General features: G+C 39.1%; 1 protein-coding gene and 1 pseudogene across 2 annotated transcripts in view; both read right to left on the bottom strand.

Annotated features, from left to right (window-relative positions):
• The window catches only part of DIP2B (disco interacting protein 2 homolog B), a 251,696-nt gene that overhangs the window by 23,091 nt on the left and 207,768 nt on the right, over nt 1-20,837 (bottom strand). For both annotated transcript variants that reach the window (XM_036251047.1, XM_036251048.1), the window contains 7 exons: nt 19,515-19,595; nt 16,989-17,116; nt 14,882-14,996; nt 10,732-10,933; nt 4,718-4,827; nt 4,501-4,581; nt 1,101-1,224 (listed from right to left, as the gene is read on the bottom strand). In XM_036251047.1, coding sequence (XP_036106940.1) covers nt 1,101-1,224; nt 4,501-4,581; nt 4,718-4,827; nt 10,732-10,933; nt 14,882-14,996; nt 16,989-17,116; nt 19,515-19,595 — 841 coding nt within the window. The remainder of the gene's footprint in view (nt 1-1,100; nt 1,225-4,500; nt 4,582-4,717; nt 4,828-10,731; nt 10,934-14,881; nt 14,997-16,988; nt 17,117-19,514; nt 19,596-20,837) is intronic.
• LOC118624916 lies at nt 9,833-9,985 on the bottom strand (annotated as a pseudogene).

Raw genomic sequence — 20,837 nt, 5'->3', positions numbered from 1 at the left:
ACGTGAAAGGGACACATCAAGTGGCTGCCACCTGCAAGACCAACCAGGGCCGGGGACAAACTGCAACCGAGGTACATGCCCTTAGCGGGAACTGAACCCGGGTCTCTCTGGACCACAGGCTGACGCTCTAACCGCTGAGCAAAACCGGCCAGGGCTAAAACCACTTTTAAAAAATAGAAAGAGAAGCCAAGATTCTATAAGAAGAAAGGAAGTCAGAAGTAAAGAAAACTCTTGGAAGATACCTGAAGAAGGTATTTTGTATCATTATTTGATGTCTCTTAGGAAAATTAACTGCAGAAATTAGGAATGCTGAATTTAGTAAATAAAAGAATGGGGAAAGGCCCTGGCCGGTTTGGCTCAGCGGTTAGAGCATCGGCCTGCGGTCCGGAGAGACCCAGGTTCGGTTCCCGCTAGGGGCATGTACCTCGGTTGCAGTTTGTCCCCGGCCCTGGTTGGTCGTGCAGGTGGCAGCCACTCGATGTGTCCCTTTCACATCGATGTTTCTCTCTCTCCCTCCCACTCTATCTGTGCAAAAAATGGAAAAAAATGTCCTCGGGTGAGGATTAAAAAAAAAAAAAAAAAAAGAATGGGGAAAGGAGAGATGAGGAACATCTGAGTTTTCTCTAACTCTGTAGAAAACCACTATGTGAAGAGCAGTTAGATTTCTAACATGTGGCTCCATCAGTGGGTACAAGTTTTAGGGAGGCAAAGTGTGACTCAATATAAAGACTCTGCGATATCGGAACTTGGCGGATGGGCTCCTCAGAAAGTGTTCTGCTCCATCACCAGGTTATAATAAACTGGTAGATGGAAGACAGTGTCACAGAAACACCACAGAATGGATTCCTTTACCAGAGGACCTTCTAAAAAATCTTAGTATCAATGTAAATAAAATAGCATAGTAATCACAGAGCAAAATGAAATGCTACATAACCCCTGGGGTGAGGCTTAGTTTGCACCTTAGCCTATGTGCAAGATACTTCTGGACTTGGAAGGTGCACAGTCTACAAGGTCATATATGGTGGCCCTGAGTTCCCATACTCTTATAGTTTGTAGACTAGTAATGGATCTCAAGTCCAGTCTACCAATTCAGCACTTACCAGGTGGATAGAGCAAAACCACATTGTCGCCTGCATTTAGATGTCCCTTATCACCAAGAACCGATGCAATCCTCTCTGCTCGCTTATGAAGCTGAAGGCAGCTGGCTGTGCATACAGTGGTGCCCTTTAAACAGAAGGAAGAACAGCTCATTAACAAAATAAAACAGTAACAAGTATAGCCTATTTGTAATTATACCTAAAAGGCTTGTGCGTTGGTAGATTATTTTTAGCTAGTTATCAAGTCCAGTGAAAATTTCTCTGGTGCCAAAAGACATGTGTGGTATTCCTTTTCTTTCAATAATGTTTTTTTTCTTTTTCCTTTATTGATTTTACAGAGCAAGGAAGTGAGAGAGAGGGACAGAAACATCTATGTGAGAGAACATCGACTGGCCACCTCTGGCATGCCCCAAAATGGGGATCAGGCTCACAACTCAGGCATGTGCACTGACTAGGAATCAAACTGGGACCTCTCAGTCCATGGGATATTGCTCAATCCACTGAAACTCACCGGCCAGGCTTCCTGTTTTATTTTTAATGACTATATATTACATATAATTCATAAGCAACATATTAAAAAAGGTATTATATCTGCCCTGTGGCTCAGCTGGTTGGAGCATCATTCCATGCAATGAAGGGTTGTGGGTTTGATCCCCAGTCAAGGTATGTATGCTCTCCCTTTTCTGTCCTCTCTCTCTCAAATTAATAAAAATATATCTTCAAGTGCCAATTAATAAACAAACAAATACTTTTTTAAAAAGGTATCATATACTATCTTTCAGAGACTGTGTAGTGCCTTAGTTAAGAATGTGGGCTTTGAGGCCAGCTTGGGTTCAACTGAAAGAGCTAACTTCCTGCCCTACTACTTACTAACCCTGTAACCTGAGGTAAGTTATTTTATATCTCTGTGCCCCAGTTTCCTCAACTTTGAAATGAACTATGAAATATAAAACATCCAAAACAGGGTCTTCATGCCTGGCTCAGTGGATTGAACCTCATCCCATGGACTGAGAGGTCCTGGTTCGATTCCCAGTCAGGGCACGTGCCAGGTTTCAGGCTTGATCCCAAGTAGGGGGACGTGCAGGAGGCAGCTGATTGATGTTTCTCTCATATCGATGTTTCTATCTCTCTCCCTTCTCTCTCTAAAAAATAAAAAATAAATTAAAAAAAAACAAAAGCCAGGGTCTTCAATAAGTATTCAATTATTATTAAAGTTTATATCCTATTTTTTTACTTACACACTAAGGACACTATTTTCTGGGTCATCAAATTTTCTTCTATAGTATTGTTTTGAATTGCTAAGTAGTATTTTATCATGTTTATATACCATCATTTATTTAGTCAATTGTCCATCTGTTGGAGATTATGGTTTGAACACTAAAATAAATATCCCTTTGGCAAAAGTTGGGTTAAATTCATAAGACCATTTCTTATATTCTTTTTGTTTGATTTAAATGTTTTTACTGATTTTAGAGAGAGAAGGGGAGGGAGAAAGAGAAAAACATAGATTGGCAGCTTCCTGTATGACCCCTACTGGGGATTAAGCTGCTACATAGGCACGTGCCCAGACTGGGAATAGAACAGGTGACCTCTCAGTGCATGGGAGGACACTCAACCAACTGAGCCCCACTGGCCAGAGCTCTTAGATTCTTCTTGTTGGTCCATGGTACAGCAGCAAACTAAACTTGAGTAAAAAACAAATTTCTGGGAAGTAGGGAACAATGTTATATGGTTACTAAGCTTTCTGGTAGTTTGGCTAAATCCATGGTAAAATGTTAGAATATGCAGAAGAATTAACAGACTACATGTCCTTTAGTCATCCATATATATTGGTGGTTCTTTTTTTTTTTTATCCTCACCCAAGGACATTTTTGCATTTATGTTCAGATAGAGTGGGAGGGGGAGAGGTAGGTAGAGAGAGAGAGAAACATCGATGTGAGAGAGACACATCGAGTGGTTGCTGCCCACATGACCCCAACCAGGGCCGGGGAAAAACTGCAATCAAGGTACATGCCCTTAAGCAGGAAATGAACCCAGGACTCTGGTCTGTGGGCCAACGCTCTAACTGCTGAGCCAAACTGGCCAGGGCTATATTGCTTCTTTAACCAAGAAGCAAATTTAAATTATGTTCACTAAAAATATCTGGGCTCCAAATTTCACAGGACCATAACTTTAACAGTAGCAAAGCTTAGAAGTGGAATGAGAAATACGCTGGATTGACATCTCACTGAAGTGGAAAGATCTCAATGAATCACTGGCCTTGAAGAGAAGCCCACTTCATGCAGAGGTGGAGCAAGGACGTTCCAAAGTTTTCTGCTACACAGCAGTGGTTTTTAATGACTTTTCAGTAAGATGCACAGCATAGTCCTCTCATTCTATCACTGCAGAAATCCTCAAAGGTGTGTGTGTGTGTGTGTGTGTGTGTGTAAAGTATATCAGAAAGTAGGGGTGGCCAGGACAGAAGGGGGCAATTTGCGTAAGTCCCCTAAGAGATTCCAATAGACCCTGCAGTCCTCCCCCTGATGGTGAGAAACACTGTTATATGCCATGATCACAGTACCTTTAACCTCTGACTCAGCCATTAAAACAAACGGATCTCAGCAGACTCCCATAGAAGATATAACTTAAAAAATACAATCGTCTGGTGAACCATCAATTAAAAAGCAGTACATAGTTAAATGTACTCTTGAAAAATTTTCAATTTGCTTTTTCTGTTATAAATTATTTAAATATGTACCAAAAATAACTCATGTTTTAAAAATGCTGATCTGGCCCTGGCTGGTTTGGCTCAGCAGTTAGAGCGTTGGCCCACGGACCAAAGAGTCACAGGTTTGATTCTGGTCAAGGGCATGTACCTTGGTTGCAGTTCAATCCCCGGCTCTGGCTGGTGCTGTGTGGGAGGCAACCAGTCATTGTCTCTCTCTCACATCAGTGTTTCTCTTTCTCTTTCTCTCCCCCTCCCTCCCACTCTATCCAAAAATCAATGGGAAAATATCCTTGGGTGAGGATTAAAAAAAAAAAAGTTGATCTAAAGTCACTTTCTTCCTGGTAGAAATCAAAGAATTAAAAGTCAACCTGGGTAAAAAATTACATTACATAATGCATTCCATACATCTGTAGATCTATGTAATTACATTGTTGGCTCCACCATTCCTAACAGAACTAAATAAAGATGACTTGATTGTAACACAAGAAGAGACAGTATTAAATAACACTGCAGGAGGTCTCATTTCAGCCTTGAATGACTGCACAATTTATCCTCGTATGTCAAAATAAGGAGAAAGCAGTAACTCCTTCCTCAGAGTTGGCAACATAAATTTTCTGATGAGAGAAAGAGATCAAGAGTGCCTAAGATACTCCCACAACATTCAGCTGACTTGATATACAAATGAATGTTTCATACCTTTGCATTTAACAGCATGAAGAGGACATGGTCAGGAGTTGCCTGGGCTCGCCACTGTAATATCTCCGCCAGAAACTGGTGCTAAAGTCACAAAACAGAAAAAAGAATCAGGGTCAGCAACTTCTTAAAAGCTGGAAAACACATCTTCCATCTGCTACCTGACATTTAAGTTTTGTTCTTGACTTGTCTATAAAAATCAGCACTTCTGGAAACTTACCTTCCTCACTAAATCATTCTCTTCAATTTGCCCAAGATCCCTTCCTGCGGCTTGTGCTATTCGTTTTCCAGCAACCAGATTCCCAACCATCACAGAAGCAGGGCCTACACCTGTAAGTAAAGGAAAACTTAAACTCTGGAAAAGGTAATTCAAGTTCATACCCCAAAGCATTTTCAGACGAACCAAAACTGGTTTAAACGTACTGACATTCTTCTAGACATTGGGAACACAGGAGCAAACAAGACAAAGCTTGAATTCTAGTGGGGAAAGGCAACCAATAAGCACATACACAAATGAATATAAAAACAAAACAGGACCACAGGAGAGATGGGAACTGGGGAGTTGGAGAAGTTCCTATAGCTTGGGTATAGGGAAGTTTTCACTCTGAGTAGGTGACAGTTGATTGCATCTGCTCCAATCACAACACAACCCTAAAAGTGTGTTTAACAGTAATGAGTATCTGGTCTGTAAAGAAATCTGCTATCTACAAGGACCAAGGGTGAGTTCATCAGAAATATCAGAAGTGCTTTATTAAAAGTGAGTATTGAGCCCTGGCCAGTTTGGCTCAGAGGTTAGAGCATTGGCCTGAGGACCAATGAGTTGTGGGTTCGATTCTGGTTAAGGGCAAGTACCTCAGTTGTGGTTTGTCCCTGGCTCTGGTTGGGTCGTGTGGGAGGTAACCAGTCGATGTCTCTCTCTCATGTCAATGTTTCTCTCTCTCTCTCCCCTTCCCTCCCACTCTATCTGATGATAAATGGAAAAAATGTCCTCAGGTGAGGATTAAAAAAAAAAAAAGTAAGTAATGACATCCAGAGTGTAGAATATTCTATAAGACAGCTGGCCTATACTCTTCAAAAACATCCATGTCTTGAAGATAAAATAAGGCCGGGAACTTATAATTTAAAGGACATGTCAGCCAAATGCAATTCATGACCTTGACTGGATACTGAATTTTTAAAAAATCAGCTGTAACAAACAAGTGGAGAAATTTTAACATGGACTGTATACTATTAGATGAAAGCATTATATTAAAGTTAAATTTCTTAATAGGATAATGGTATTGTGGTTGATTAGGAAAGTTCTCGAGATACACTGCTGAAATACTTAGGGGTGAAGCGTCATGATGTCTGCAATCTACTTTCAAAGAATTCAGTAAAAAAAAATGTAACAATTGGTGAATCTAGGAGAAAGTATATGGGTGTTCATTATACTACTCTTTCAACTTTTCCATAGGTTTGACACTTCAAAATAAAAAGAGAGAACTCTCCCTTTTTCAAGAAAAAATAGTGCTAGTGTTCTGTATGCCTTTCTTGATGGTCACCTAAAGATTAAGACTACCAAATCAAACTAAGAAGATGGCTAAAAGATAAAACCTAGTGTCAGCTGCGTTTTTAATAATAGTGATGCTCTGCTTAGTAATATTAAATATCTTTTACTGCCAAAATCTGTTGCTCTTGAATATACTGAAATATCTGGGAAAAAAATCACTTAAATCATAGAATCACTTTTAAATATTTGGGAAAGCTCGGTAAAGTGTACAAGGGAATTCTTTGTACTATTTGGCAACTTTTTTGTGTGAAATTATTTTTTCTTCTATTTTAAATATGTTTTTACTGATTTCACAGAGAGGAAGGGAGAGAGAGACAGAAACATCAATGAGAGAGAAACATTGATTGATTGCCTCCTGCATGCCCCCTCACTAGGGATCAAGCCTGAAATCCGGGCAGTGCCCTCAACCTGAATCAAACTGAGAATCTACTAGTGCATAGATTGATGCTCAACCCCTAAGCCACACCGGCTGGACTGTATGAAATTATTTCAAAATAAAACATTGAAAAAAAATTTAAGTTGAATAAAAAAATTCAAACAGGGTAAAGTACTACAACACTCTGCTGAACACTTTTAGTGTACAAAGTGCCTTACTGCAATTTTAAGTGTAATATGCAAAATTCCTTCCTAAGAAACTGCATAGTAAGTTACAGATATATCATGTTGGAGAGGATTTTGTATAGGCAGGACTCTGTATTTGACTGTGTAAGCTGCCCAATCCTGGATTCACATTGTAAAATAAAAGTGTGACATCTTAAAAAGTGAATTTTTCAGAGTAGTTTAAGACGACAAAAATAATTCAGCAGCAATTTCTTCAGGTTCTTCTATGTACATTTTGTGAGTCTATGGGTCACAGAGAGCAAACAACAATGGAAAGCAGTAACATCTAGGAGGCTAACTGCTGACACCTTGCTGTACCTATAAATATCCCTTATTTTTTCCATGAAATTGTACATTTCCTGTGGCAAAGACCAGTAGTCATCAACACAATATCTATTCTCCTCCTCTTCCTTACAAACAGAACCCCCAGCCCTGGCCAGTTTGGCTCAGCAGTTAAGAATGTCGGCCTGTGGACCAGGGTCCCAGGTTCAGTTCCTGCTAAGGACATGTACCTCGGTTGCAGTTTGTTCCCAGCCCCAGTTGGGGTTGTGTGGGTGGCAGCCAGTCAATGTGTCTCTCTCACACTGATGCTTCTCTCTCTCTCATCCCCCCTCTATCTAAAGATAAATGCAAAAATGTCCTCAGGTGAGGATCAAAAAAAAAAACACAAAAAAAACCCAGGACCCCCACTCTATAGCTGGGCAAATGCCTGGCACAAAGACTATATTCTTTAGTATGGGACAATAATATATGAGAGGAAATAATATATGCAATTTCTAAAAAATATGTTTAAAGGGGTAGGGAATTCCTTATTTGCCTTTTTCTCCTGCCTGCTGGCTGGAATGTAGGAATGAGCCTACGATGGCTGTGGCAGATTACATTATTTTCTTACAACCCTTCCTTTCCTCCCTGTCCTTGTGATTACAAAGGAATATACCTCCCTGCTCCACTGACTTTAGGCATGGTCTAACTTGTCTGGAACAGTGAACTGTCAGAAGACATAACACAAATAAAAGCTTTAATATGCTTGTGTGATTTGGCTTGCCTTCTTGCTTTTGCCATCTGACCTGAGAGAAATATGGCCCAGGTAGTTGCTGGTCCCATGATGAAGAGACACATGGAATGATTCTAACCCAGCCTACAGCCTGGAGCCCAGGTGATCCCAGTTAAGTTCCACAGATCCACATCTCATGAGTGAAAAGTAAATGCTTCATATTTTCAGCCACTAAGCGTTAGGGTTATTTGGTATGCTAGCATATTTGTAATAATAGTTGATGGATACAATGCCAGAGCAGAAAGGTGGGAAATCGGAACCATAATGATTGAAGAGCTGCCAATCTAGTCCTGGACTGACTAGCTCACCTTTCTTTTACCTGAGAAAGAGATAAACTTGTCTCTTGTTTAGGTTACTGTTATGTTTTTCTGAAACTTGCAACCAAAATCAGTCCTAACATATTCCCATTCTTTTTTTTTTTTTTTTTTTTCCATTTTTTGTTCAGATAGAGTGGGAGGGAGAGAGAGAGAGATACACACATTGACGTGAAAGGTACACATCGAGTAGCTGCCACCGCACGACCCAACCAGGGCCGGGGACAAATTGCAACCGAGGTACACGCCCTTAGCTGGAACCGAACTTGGGTCTCTCTGGACTGCAGGCTGACGCTCTAACCGCTGAGCCAAACCAGCCAGGGCCACATTCCCATTCTTTAGACATAATGGCTCCAATAGGTACCGCGCCCCGCCTGCCCCCTGGACTGCCTTAACACTTTTCCCATCTTCTTTTCCCTCTCTTTTCTTTTAAAAATGTCATTCTTACCCATATCCACTTTCTGTATTCTTCTTAAACCCCAACCTGTCATGCGATCCCCATTTCATCTCCACCTCATTCACAACATGATTTTCAAACTGTTTTGGTCTGACCCAGGTGCATCCCACTAAATCTTAGCAGGGAATCACAACAGACAGCAAAAAAAAAAAAAACCTAATGCTTTCTTCCATGGGCTTAGGAATAAATCTTTTAAATAGGTTTTATCATTTAATAAAATTAGATGAAATCTGGCTAGCAAAAGCAATGTTTTTAAGTGTCTACTATGTCTCTAAGTAGTATCTTTTAAATATCTACTATGATATGTTTTGTTAAAGGAATCCTAGAGTAAATGAAATTTAAAGAGGATTTTACTCATATGACAAATCAATATAGGACTTCAGTGTAACAGGATTTGAGATGGAGAAAGACTATGTGTTTTATACATCTGTCAGATACTTAGGTAATATGAAGACACTTCTTTTTATACATTCCTTAATTAGTAATGTACATACTTCTTTTCTTTTTTCCTTATTGATTTGAAAGAGAGAGGAAGTGAGAGGGAGAGAGAGAGGGAAACATTGATGAGAGAGAACATCGACTGGCCACCTCCTGCATGTCCCCAACTGGGGATCGGGCCCACAACCTGGGCATGTGTCCTGACTGGGAATTGAAGCAGTGAACTCTTGGTGCATGGGTCGAGGCTCAACCACTGACCAACACCAGTTGGACTACATACTTCTTGATTTTAACTGTCCCTTTAGAGTATGAGCCTCCATAAACTCCTATTTCCACTAGCAGAAACTGATGTCATATATACTTTAGCTCTACACCCACTATTACTAAGATAAGGTTAGCTGGTGAGCCAGATAAACAACTGTGATATGATCTTAGCCACCAGACCACTGATGTAATAATAACTACTGCAGAGCAAAGTATATTAACATTTTAGTATTATGATAAAAATACCCAGAGAGCCAGTGGCTTACCTATATTGTATTATTACACATTCATGTTTACTTTTCAGTAAAGGCTGTCTTACAGAAATATAATTAAATGCCATGCTTCCCTTTTCTTTCCTAATCTTCTCACTTTTACCTTCTCTTCCCAGCATAGTTGGGGGCTGATGTGCTGATGTACATAGTGTGTGAGTGGCAGCAGCAAGACCTGTAAAGGCCAGATTTGGGCTCATGTGTTTTAAGATATAGAGGAAACCAGAAGTCTCTCATTAACTTCTCAATTAAGTGAAAAAGCATCAATAAAACTTAAGGATTGCATGTTGGATTGAATCAACAGTTTAACATGACTGACCATCAATCAATTACTCCTGCCTTTAGCCTCCTAACTCAGTGCTGTAATCTAGGTCTGCTCAGAAATTAGGCAAAAGGTGAAACTGACTATTTGTTTTGTTTTTCTTTTCTTTTTATCCCCCACTACCATGAACTGTGCAGTTGAATTTCCCACATTTGGGGAAATTTTAGGGGTCAGCACAAACCAACTTTGTGATCATGGTATTTCCCCTGCCAGGTAAGTATTGTTTTTCTTTTCCATATGGCAATTCATATACTCTTATTTTCATCTTCAAGCCATAGGAATATGGCAAAGGCCAAACATGCTGTTTCTCTGTACTTACAATCTAGAAAATTTCTGAATTAAGCATTTTTCCCCTCAGAGTTGTTATAGGCCCAAATCAGACCTCCAAAAAGGAATGAGGGATGACTCTAGATAAGAGAGCCCCAAAAGAAAGGCAGTGTATCTTAGTGATTCAGATTGTAGATTGCAGAGTCATAATTAGTATGACTCTCACCTCTGCCACTAACTAGCTATATGACTTTGGGCACAATTCTTAACTTTCCTGAACTTTCCTTTCTACAGCTGGGGGCAAAGCTTTAGGATCACATATGTAAAACATACAAATTAACTAACATTTGGGGATTTTATTAGGTACTCAAAAAATACTAGCTTTTCTTATCAGAATCTTCCCTTATAGGACTTGCTTTATTCTACTTCTGCAAGTGGGATTCTGATCATCTTGACTCCATATCTTACATCCAGGAGAAATGGAGGACTACTAGTAACAATTACTCAGAAGAGGAAGACAGTAGTGAATCCGGAGAGGCCTATTCTGCAGGGTCTCGGTTCTCCCTATTTTCAGTGAGCTAAAAACTATTCTTATGTTACTAATCTTTGTAAAGTCTAATTCTAGAGAAAGAACCATGCTGGGAAAACAGCTTCTTGAATTTGCAATTTTAATATTACATCTTCCAAGCCAGCATATTACCTGGTTGCTTTTGCCGGGGTTTTGGCAAATTGGTCACACATGTATGTGGACACATGAGGATATTGCATGGATGAAGAGATCCTTCCAGAAAGAGCTGTTTTGTTTGAGATATGTGGATCCCTCCCAGTGGAGTTTTTGGCAATGTATTGGCAGGCACCAGAGCAAGACAATAAACCCCCACTTGATGAATGCTATCAATTGCCTAGAAAAAGAAAAAGAAAAATATTCATTGAGATTAATTTTACTACATTTGACATCTTCCTAATATAATTCATTATTCTACTCTAGGATTTTTCTTTCTCTATCCATTCTATTCTAGGTCTAGAATCTGGCAGATTATTAAGATCCTGTACGTCTAGAGCAGTGGTTCTCAACTAATGCCTCAACCCTTTAATACAGTTCCTCATGTTGTGGTGACCCCCAATCATAAAATTATTTTGGTTGCTACTTCATAACTGTAATTTTGCCACTGTTATGTCTTAGGCAACCCCTGTGAAAGGGTCGTTTGACCCCCAAAGGGGTTGCGACCCATAGGTTGAGAACCACTGGTATAATCCTCTCAGTAATGGTAGAGGTCAACAGAAAGGGTAAGATACAATCTAAATGGACAGGGGTGAACACTGATTTGCAAGCCTCAGTATGCTCTTTCTTGAGTGATAATGTGAAAAGCCTAGAAATTTGTTTTGGTTCTTTTAATATTTTAGCTGCCCAGCAGAGCTCAATTAAATTTTAATAGGTCCTGCTTAAATGGTTCATCAAGTCGACAGGAATCCCCTCTACAAAACATCTGGGCAAGCAAGGCCCACAACACACTGCGCACTGAAACCACCAGCTCCCTAAGTGAGTGCACTTCTGCTCCTGGTCATGCACTCGTGTGCTTGCTGAACATCAGCTGTGCTTGCTTCTACACCTTTTATACCAGTTGTTCTTGTTATTGTTTACATAATCAACCGTTAAGTGACAAAAACATGAGTGCAAAACCACAGAGAGTTATGCTTTGGAGAGATTTATTAAAGGTGAGCTCCTATAAAAAAAAATACTGTTGTTAAATATGGCAAATTAATTCTAAAAGGTAAGGATTATGTGTTCTAGTCCCTTTTCAAATACTCATGTTCTAGTTGAACTTAAAGAAAATGAAACCAGAAACCAAAGACAATGCAGTTGGATGTCGTTTAAGAAAGTAATCTGATCTGGAACTCAGTGTACTCATTCAGTACTCTACATCAAATGAATGCACATTTATATGTTTTGTATTAAAATTTAATACTTTCTCATTTTTATGATTTTTCTGCTTCAATCACTTTTTACTTTTTAAAGAGAATGTTTATGTTTCTTTGTGGCAAAGTGACAACATATGCTGGGAGCAGGATCTCAAATGCTCCACAGAATGACAGTCCTGCACTTTCTTTTGTGCATTTGAAATTAAGGAAGGGACATTACATGAAGATTACATGAAGAAAGATTACATGAAGGTTGCTTCAACCACCTTTTCTTATCTTTAAAATTTTAATTTTTCAACCACCTTTTAAAACTAACTGACCAACCAAAAATATCAGTTGATGGGGTTCTATTGTATTACCTTCAAGTCTTACTGAATAGGAGATACAGCCTTAGAAGAAGAATGCATCAGTAGTCATAACAGACAAACAAGGCCTTTTATTGAAACAACTTAAAAGGGCAGAAGAATAAACTTGAAAATCAATTCTCGCCCTGGCCGGTTTGGCTCAGCGGTTAGAGCATCGGCCCACGGACCAGAGAGACCCGGGTTCAGTTCCCACTAAGGACACATACTTCAGTTGCAGTTTGCCCGCGGCCCTGGTTGGGATTGTGTGGGTGGCAACCAGTCTATGTGTCTCTCTCACGTCAATGTTTCTCTCTTTCTCTTCCTCCCTCTTTCCCTCCCCCTCTATCTGAAGATAAATGCAAAAATGTCCTTGGGTGAGGATTAAAAAAAAAAAAAATCAATTCTCCTCAGACTATCCTACTAACTGAGAGTAAAGTGGGAAATGACAAGTTTGGCAGAGTTCCTAAGAGTACACAGAAAGTTAGCAAATGTGTTACATGTAGCCTGGATTCCCTACTGAATATGTAGGGAAGTTGTCTATTAACCACCTTCCTTAGAAGGTGCTGAATTAGGTATTAGTTTATTATACACAGACCAGGAATTAAACAACCACTGGACTCTACCTACCAGAACATATGCTATCCTTACTATTCTACTACGAATCCAAGTGCTCCAAGCTGAGAAGCTACAGAGACTGCAAAAATAATGCCCTCTTATTTCATGCCCAAATCAAACCCCAAATGACTTTTATAAGAATTTGAATTAGTATGTTAGCACAACATTATTCCTGTGGTTGCTTTCCAGGGAAAAGTAACGATATCTTGGGGAAATTCAGCTTCCTATGATAGGAAAAAACATAATTCACTACAAGATTCAACTATTATGCCCCAAAGTTCATTCTGAATTAAATTAGCAGTTTGTTTGTTTGAAACTATGAACAGTATAAAAAATATTCTCTTTGCAGGTCTGGTTCTTAGCCAACTTTCAGAGACCAGCCCAGTCCCACATTCTTCACAGTCTTTTCAGTCTCATGTATCTTCAGCAGATTCTTTCTTTTCTCTGATTTTCCACTACAAATAGCCTCTGTTATTCTAGCTGATAATTCAGAATCACAATAGGAAGAAATCTTAAAAGTCATCTAGCCCTGCCCTGGCCAGTATGGCTCAGTTGGTTGAGCGTCGTCCCGTGCACCAAAAGGTCACCAGTTTGATTCCTGGTCAGGGCACATACTAGGGTTTTGGGCTTGATCTCTGGTAGGGAGCATGCAGGAGGCAGACGATTGATGTTTTGCTCTCATATCAGTATCTCTCTCTCTCCCTCTCTTGTCTCTCTAAAAAAAAAAAAAAAAAAAAATCATCTATCCCTATCACTTATCTCATGATTGCATCATTTCTACAACATTACTACTGGCAGCTAATAAATCCAAATACCCCAAGCAGACAAATTACGGACGTTGGGAATATTCCCAATGACATATACATTGCTATAGCAAGGACAGTCCATGTTTTCTTTAGACCTAACTCCATTTATCCAACAAATATTTACTGAGCCTACTATGATGATGTGCTAACATAGCTAACAGAATCTAGGACTGAACAGGAAACAAAAGACAAATAGTCTTGACCTTCACAGGGCTTATAATACAGTGGATGTAGAAAATAATAAATATAAACATATTTACATGGTGATAAACACTAAGTGGAAAAATAAAGAAGAATAGGGGAACAGAGAGTAAAAGGAAATGTTATTTAAGATAGAACGGGCCTCTCTAAACTCCTTACTGGAAATTATGCTTATGGATTATTATTTTTGCTATTAATAATAATCACCATCATTTACTGAATGCAGGCACTAAATGCTTCAATTAATTACCTAATTACTATCAATTAATCCTAATAGCTCTGTAATATAAATAATTTTATGCCCACTTCACAGATTGGGAAATAAGCTCACTAAAGTTAAGTAACTTGCCCAAAGGCACATATGTGGTGGGGAATGGAACTGGAATTCAAAGAGTGATTCTAAATGAAGACTTAGAAAGCTCCTTTCATCACTCTAGCCTGCCCTCTCTAGAAACATATTCCTTATACTGAACCTAAATCTTTCTCTTTCCCTAATGGCTTATGTCACCTAGATCTCTAAATCCACAGTAAAGCTCCTTCAAAGTAAAAACAAAAACAACATCCTATATTTTCTTGGATCCCTTGCACTCTAGGCACCACTTTTAACATGTAGTAAGATTGAACTGGTGACAAGTGGACTGATTACTGTCAAATATGTGTTCCACATATGGACCTTTAAAACTTTCATGGGTTGCGAACACTCAGGAACAAAAAAGTGAAAGAATTTGCTGAGGCAAGTTAATTTGTTTTTGGCAACCTCAGCAGAAAAATACTACATGGTTCACAAGAAGAAATGGTATTAACTATCTAATTTTGCTAATAGTACTCAGAATATTCTAAGTAGTGATTGGCAAGAAAAAAAATAAGGTGGCATAACTAGTCTGAAGAAAATGCTAAGCAGTGGTTGCTGCCACCTCTGACAACAAAGCCAACCTGCCCCGACAAAGACCCAAGGTGTGCTCACCTGCAGCACACGGCTCATCCACTGGAAACTATCTTCCTCAGAGGCGTCAGGTCTTTGTTCCGCAACCACCACAATGCGCTCATCATAAAATACAGACACAGAAAACACAGCAATTCTAAGAGAGACAGATCAAACACATCAGGACTCCCTTCACAACCAGTCCTATCTGCTTTGCTCAGTTGGAATACAGAGGAGGGACCTCCCCACCACACTAGTTAAGAATGAGTAATTTAGAAAAGAAAATGTACAATCATTACTACCAAAACGAGGACTCCAAAAACATGTATTAAGCACCACTGGCGTGAATGTTGGGACACAGTGATAAATAAGACAAAGGTCCTCTCTTCATGGAATTTGCATGTCCGAGAGACAGAACAAACAAATAAATATAAAATAATGTCATGTTGTAATATACACTAGGAGAAAACTAAGGCAGGGCGAGGGGGTGGAGTGGTGTGCGGGGCGTATTATGAAGGCAGGTGGTTGGGGAGCGCTTTCCTAAGGAGCGGACACTGGAGCAGAGACCTGAATGAAGTGAGGACGCGAGCCACGCGAAGATCTGGAGGAAGAGGTTTCCTGGCAGAAGGAATGGAAAGCGAAAATGTTCTGAGCTAGGATCGAACTTGGCAGGTTTGAAAAACAGCAAGAAAGCCAGTGTGCCTGAAGCAGAGTGGCGAAGCAGAGAGTAGTGGGGAGAGGTCAGAGCCAGGCCAGGGCAGTAATGAAGAAAGAACCCAGTAGGCCACAGGGAGGGAGATGTTTTGAGTGAGTTCTCTGCTCAAACATCCCCTTACTAGTAAGGCATTCTCAGAGCACCGTATATAAACTGGCAAGCACACCCCTACCCACTATGTGTTTTTTCTGCATAGCATCTGTCATCATCTCATATGGTATCTACTTCCCTATATGGTTACTGTTTTCCCCAATGAGCATGTGAGCTCTATAAGGCCTATTTTGTTCAATATCACACCGTGAAAATCTACAACAGTGGCATACAGTTGGCATCCAATAAATATTTGAATGAATGCATAACAATAGGAAGTCACTGGAGAGCTGAATATACCCACACATCTGAGCATCTCCCTTCCTTCCTTTCATCCACATATATTTTTTGAATACCTACTGTGTGCCAGGTGCTGTGCTGAGTGCTGGGGATATAGCAGTGACCAAAGACAGAAGGTCTAGTGTTCCATGGTGTTTACATCTCATAGGAAGCCACACCATGACAAAACACTACGCATTTCATAAACTGGTTCTCTATTGGTTCAATTCATTTTTCTTCTTCAAAAACTAAAGGGGCCCAGCCAGTGTGGCTCAGTGGTTGAGTGTTGACACACGCACCAGGAGGTCGCCAGTTTGGTTCTTGGTCGGGGCACATGCCCAGGTTCGGGCCTGGTCCCCAGTGGCGGGCATACGGGAGGCGGCCGATCGATGTTCTCTCTCATCGATGTTTCTGTCTCTCCCTCTCCCTTCCTCTCTCTCTCTGAAATCAATGAAGAAAAAAAATTTAAAAAAAAACTAAAGGAACACCAAGATTGCTTTGAAAACATATATCCATGATTGTAAACTACCAAATAGGACATCAATTATTCAAATATGTATCACAAATATTTTCTTGAATTAATAAGCAAAGAAAAAGGGACCTCTAATTGACTTCATCCATAGAATTTGAAATTAGCACTTATGTACTATGTCAATCTCTGTGTTAAAAATGATATAATAAATTAGTTAGAGATGAGTAAGAGAAACAATTCTTAGATGTAAAACTACAGAGTAGCGTCTATCTCAATTAGACTGAATGGGACTACTTCTATATTAAAAGAATGTAGGAAGTTCAACATTTTAGAATCCTCCTCAGTCCTTAGGACTCAACAAATAGTAATAATTAAAAACTGAAATACAGGATGCTATTACGTCTTACTTTTCGCAATTATAGCCAAGGAACCAGACATTTTAAGACAAATATGCAAAGTCTGGTTTCTGCTTATGCTTAACCAAAAATAACACAATTACTAAAAAGAGAATCTACAGACTACAACTCAAATCACCCTATAGATATATTTAGATTCTACTGAAAATGTTAACAGTTTAACTTTGCACTACTCACCTTCCTCTATAAACAGTCTTTATTGATTCAACAGCCAATCCAGTAGCAACAATGTCATCAGCATTATGTCTTCGACCACTAACCATTAGTAACCCGTCCATTTTTCCAACCACGAACACCAAGCTGCCCTGAAAGATAACAAAGATTTACCTTGATTTCCGTAATTTAAATAGTAAAACAGACATTATACTCCCTGCCCTGAAATAAATCTCATGAAAAATATAAGAAAGAAAACAATACCATACTTTATAGATTCTGAGAAAGTGTTTCAAATCTCAGCATCTTGGAAATCAGTGGAAAAATCCAGTGGCATCTTATAACTAATGGGGTCTTACAGTGTATGAGGAGGGAATCCATTCATATTTATTCTTAGGGAGAAATTTTATAAGAAAGTGACTAGGATGGCACACAAGCATAGTTTACTTTCCCAGCCATGATTACATATTAATTTATTTTCTGTACCTATTCATGGGATGGATGCAGAGGAGAAAAATGTTAAGTCAGTTAATATTGATAAAAAAAGTTTTAATATGAGAATGACTGTTTCAAGTTTATAGGGGTAATGCTGTTTCCATCTGGCAAGATCACAAATAGGCTAACAAAGAAAGGTCAAAGGAAGATTAGAAGAGCCTTTCCTTCCCAGCAAGACAACAGAGCTGCAGGAAAGTATGCTGTTAATACCCTAAAAGCACCACTGCATAAATAACTTTATTTATTATTTAATTATTATCAATAATTCTCCAAGACCCACTTGCAATAAATTAACTTTTTCCATTTATTACAGAATTCTTAAATTTCTTGTACCATTTCTCTATCTATCTATCTATCTATCTATCTATCTATCTATCTATCTATCTTCATTATCTAGTAGTCATCTACATGTGAATGTCACTCACTAATTTACTGAGCACAATGCAGTGCCACACACTGACTGGGCTATGTAATTATTACATAACTTCCATTCTCAAGCTACTGATCCATCCCAGAAGACAGAAGAGAACCATTCATTTCCAACACAGTATGAAAAATGCTATGGTGAAAATAAATAAAAAGAATAACAGTCACTGCTAGTCTCCCATGTCTTTCTCTTCATTTCTTTCACAGTAACAAAATTTTTGGCTGACCAAAATAGGGATGGCATTTCATCCTCCCTTGCAGCTAGGTGGGCTACATGACTAGTTCAGAACAATGAGATATAAGTGGAAGTGTTGCTCAGCAGCTTCAGGAAATCTTCCTTAAGAAATAGTAGGACTACATACTTTCCTCTGTCCTGTTGCCTGAAATGCAGATGTGATGGCTGGAGCTCCATTTTGGACATTAATAGTGGAGTGGTTAGCTAAAAAGAGCTGTGTCCTTAGCAATTTCTTGGTGCTGAGTGACAAAGTCAAGACAAAAGGTGTAGATTTCTCTTTCTAGGAGAATTATCTCTTAGAGGTATTCCCTTGCCCTCAACACCTTCCATAAATGTTAGAAAAGAAATATAATAAAATTAAATAGTTTCTTACATAACTTAAACCATTAAGAAGAGAAGTAAGGGTAAGGAGGTAATTAGAGATGGATGGAGGTATACGGGCCTAAGTATAATAATGAATACCTGTTTCTTATGAAATAAAATCCAAACTTCCCATTATGTCATGCAAAGCCTGTCATGATCTGGCTCTCTGCCTTCCTTGCTGGCTATAAGCTCTTTGAAAACAGAACTGTGTCCTAATTGTCTCTATAAATCAAGTGACTATAAATACCATTTTCTGGAAAACAAACTGCTTTCAATCAAATAATTTACTATTATACAATAATACAATAAAAAATGTGTGTATAATAAAAAACGTGTGTTTGGCTCTGGCCGGTTTGGCTCAGCAGTCAGAGCATCCAACCTCAGACCAAAGAATTGTGGGTTCAATTCATACCCAGCCCTGGTGGGGGTCATGTGAGAGGCAACCAATCGATGTGTCTCTCCCATATCAATGTTTCTCTCTCTCTCTTCCTCCCTCCCTCCCACTCTGTCTGAAGATAAATAGAAAAATATCCTCAGGTGAAGACTGAAAAAAAATTTTTTTTTCTGTTTGGAGGAGTCAAATGAACTTGGGTAACAAAAACAATAAACATTAACTCATTTATTACATTCTTTGTTTTTTTTGTTTTTTATCCTCACCTGAGGACATTTTTCCATTTTTTGTTCAGATAGAGCAGGAGGGAGAGAGAGGAAGAGAGAGAGAAAGAAACATCGTTGTGAAGGGACACATCGAGTGGCTGCCACCCGCACGACCAACCAGGGCTGGGGACAAACTGCAACCGAGGTACATGCCCTTAGCGGGAACCGAACCCGGGTCTCTCTGTACCGCAGGCCGACGCTCTAACCGCTGAGCCAAACCGGCCAGGGCCATTTATTACATTCTTATAGGAAATGCTTTAAATGTAAGTTAAGCGGCCCTGTAACACTCTTTGACTAATCAGAATTTGTTCTATTCTGTAAAGTCCAAATATTTGAATAAAATGTATTAAAACAAACATGAAAACGTCACTTACTGGCCCTACAAACCCCAGCAATCCTGACCGGATGAATGGCACGTCCCCAACAGAAGAGCCTGCAGAATTCACTGGAATCACCTAAAGAGAGAAAAAAAGAAAGTGACAATCTGATTTTTTCTTTGGAAGTATATTTAAGAACACTCTCATGCATGTGGGATCTCCCATACATATGCAGGGTTCCCATACATATGCATGTATTAAATTTGGTATTTTCTCTTGCAAAAAATTTCTTTTGATTTTTTAAACTTATTTTAGAGAGAGAGGGGAAGGAAGGGGAGAAGAGAGAGAGAGGGAGGAGAAGAAAGAGAGAGAGATTTGTCATTCCACTTATTATGCATTCACTGGTTCCTTCTTGTATGTGCCCTGATAATACAAGGGGAAGGAACCTGCAACCTTGGCATATTGGGATGACATTCTAATTGACTGAGCTACTCGGCCAGGCTGCATTTGATTTTTTATGTCTTTTTAAAAAAATTATATGCAACAAATAATACATACTAAAATTATATAAATAGTGAATACAGGAATCCTACTCCCCTTAAGAGATAACAATCATTTATAATTTGTTTATCTCTCTGGACTTTTTTTTGGGAGGAAGGAAGAGAGAGAAACATCGATGTGAGAGAGAAACATTGATTAGCTGCCTCCTGTAGTCACCCCACAGAGGATTGAGCCTGCAACCCAGGCATATGCCATAACTGGGAATTGAATCAGGACCTCTTAGTCCACGGGATGATGCTCAATCCACTGAGCCACACTGGCCAGGCTCTGGAGTTTTTATAAATGCATATATTAGAATATTATAATACAGAATTTTTTATAAAGAAAGAATTTTTTAAAGGAATCATATTATATATACTACTTTGCAACTTGCCTTTTCACATAATATATCTGATACCTTTACAAGTTGGTAATAGTCTATCTGGCTCCCTTTGTACAAAAGTTCTATAATAGACCATTGCACAGCTGACAGGATAGCATAGCCCTTGGAGTCAAATGTAAGTTCAATTTCTGGCTCTGCCACTTATTAGTAATATGGATCTTGGACAAGTTCCTGGACTTCCCTAAACCTGTTTCTTTTGCCATAAATTGAAACTCCAATGCTTCTCACACACAAGCTTAGGGTAAAGATTAAGGGAATGTAAACAGATTTGCAGAAATAAGCACAGTCACTGGTCCAGGAGCAGTACTCAGGAGAACTATTAGAATTAGTAGCTATTAGAAAGTAACTAGTCTTTATGGCTGTATAGGTCATTCTAATTTTTCACTATTACAAACAGTGCTTTACTGAAAACTCCTATACATATTTTTGTGTATTTG

This window comes from Molossus molossus, unplaced genomic scaffold, assembly GCF_014108415.1.
Source record: "Molossus molossus isolate mMolMol1 unplaced genomic scaffold, mMolMol1.p scaffold_m16_p_10, whole genome shotgun sequence".
In the NCBI taxonomy this organism is placed as follows: domain Eukaryota; kingdom Metazoa; phylum Chordata; class Mammalia; order Chiroptera; family Molossidae; genus Molossus; species Molossus molossus.
This window is presented reverse-complemented; position numbering and strand designations above follow the sequence as displayed.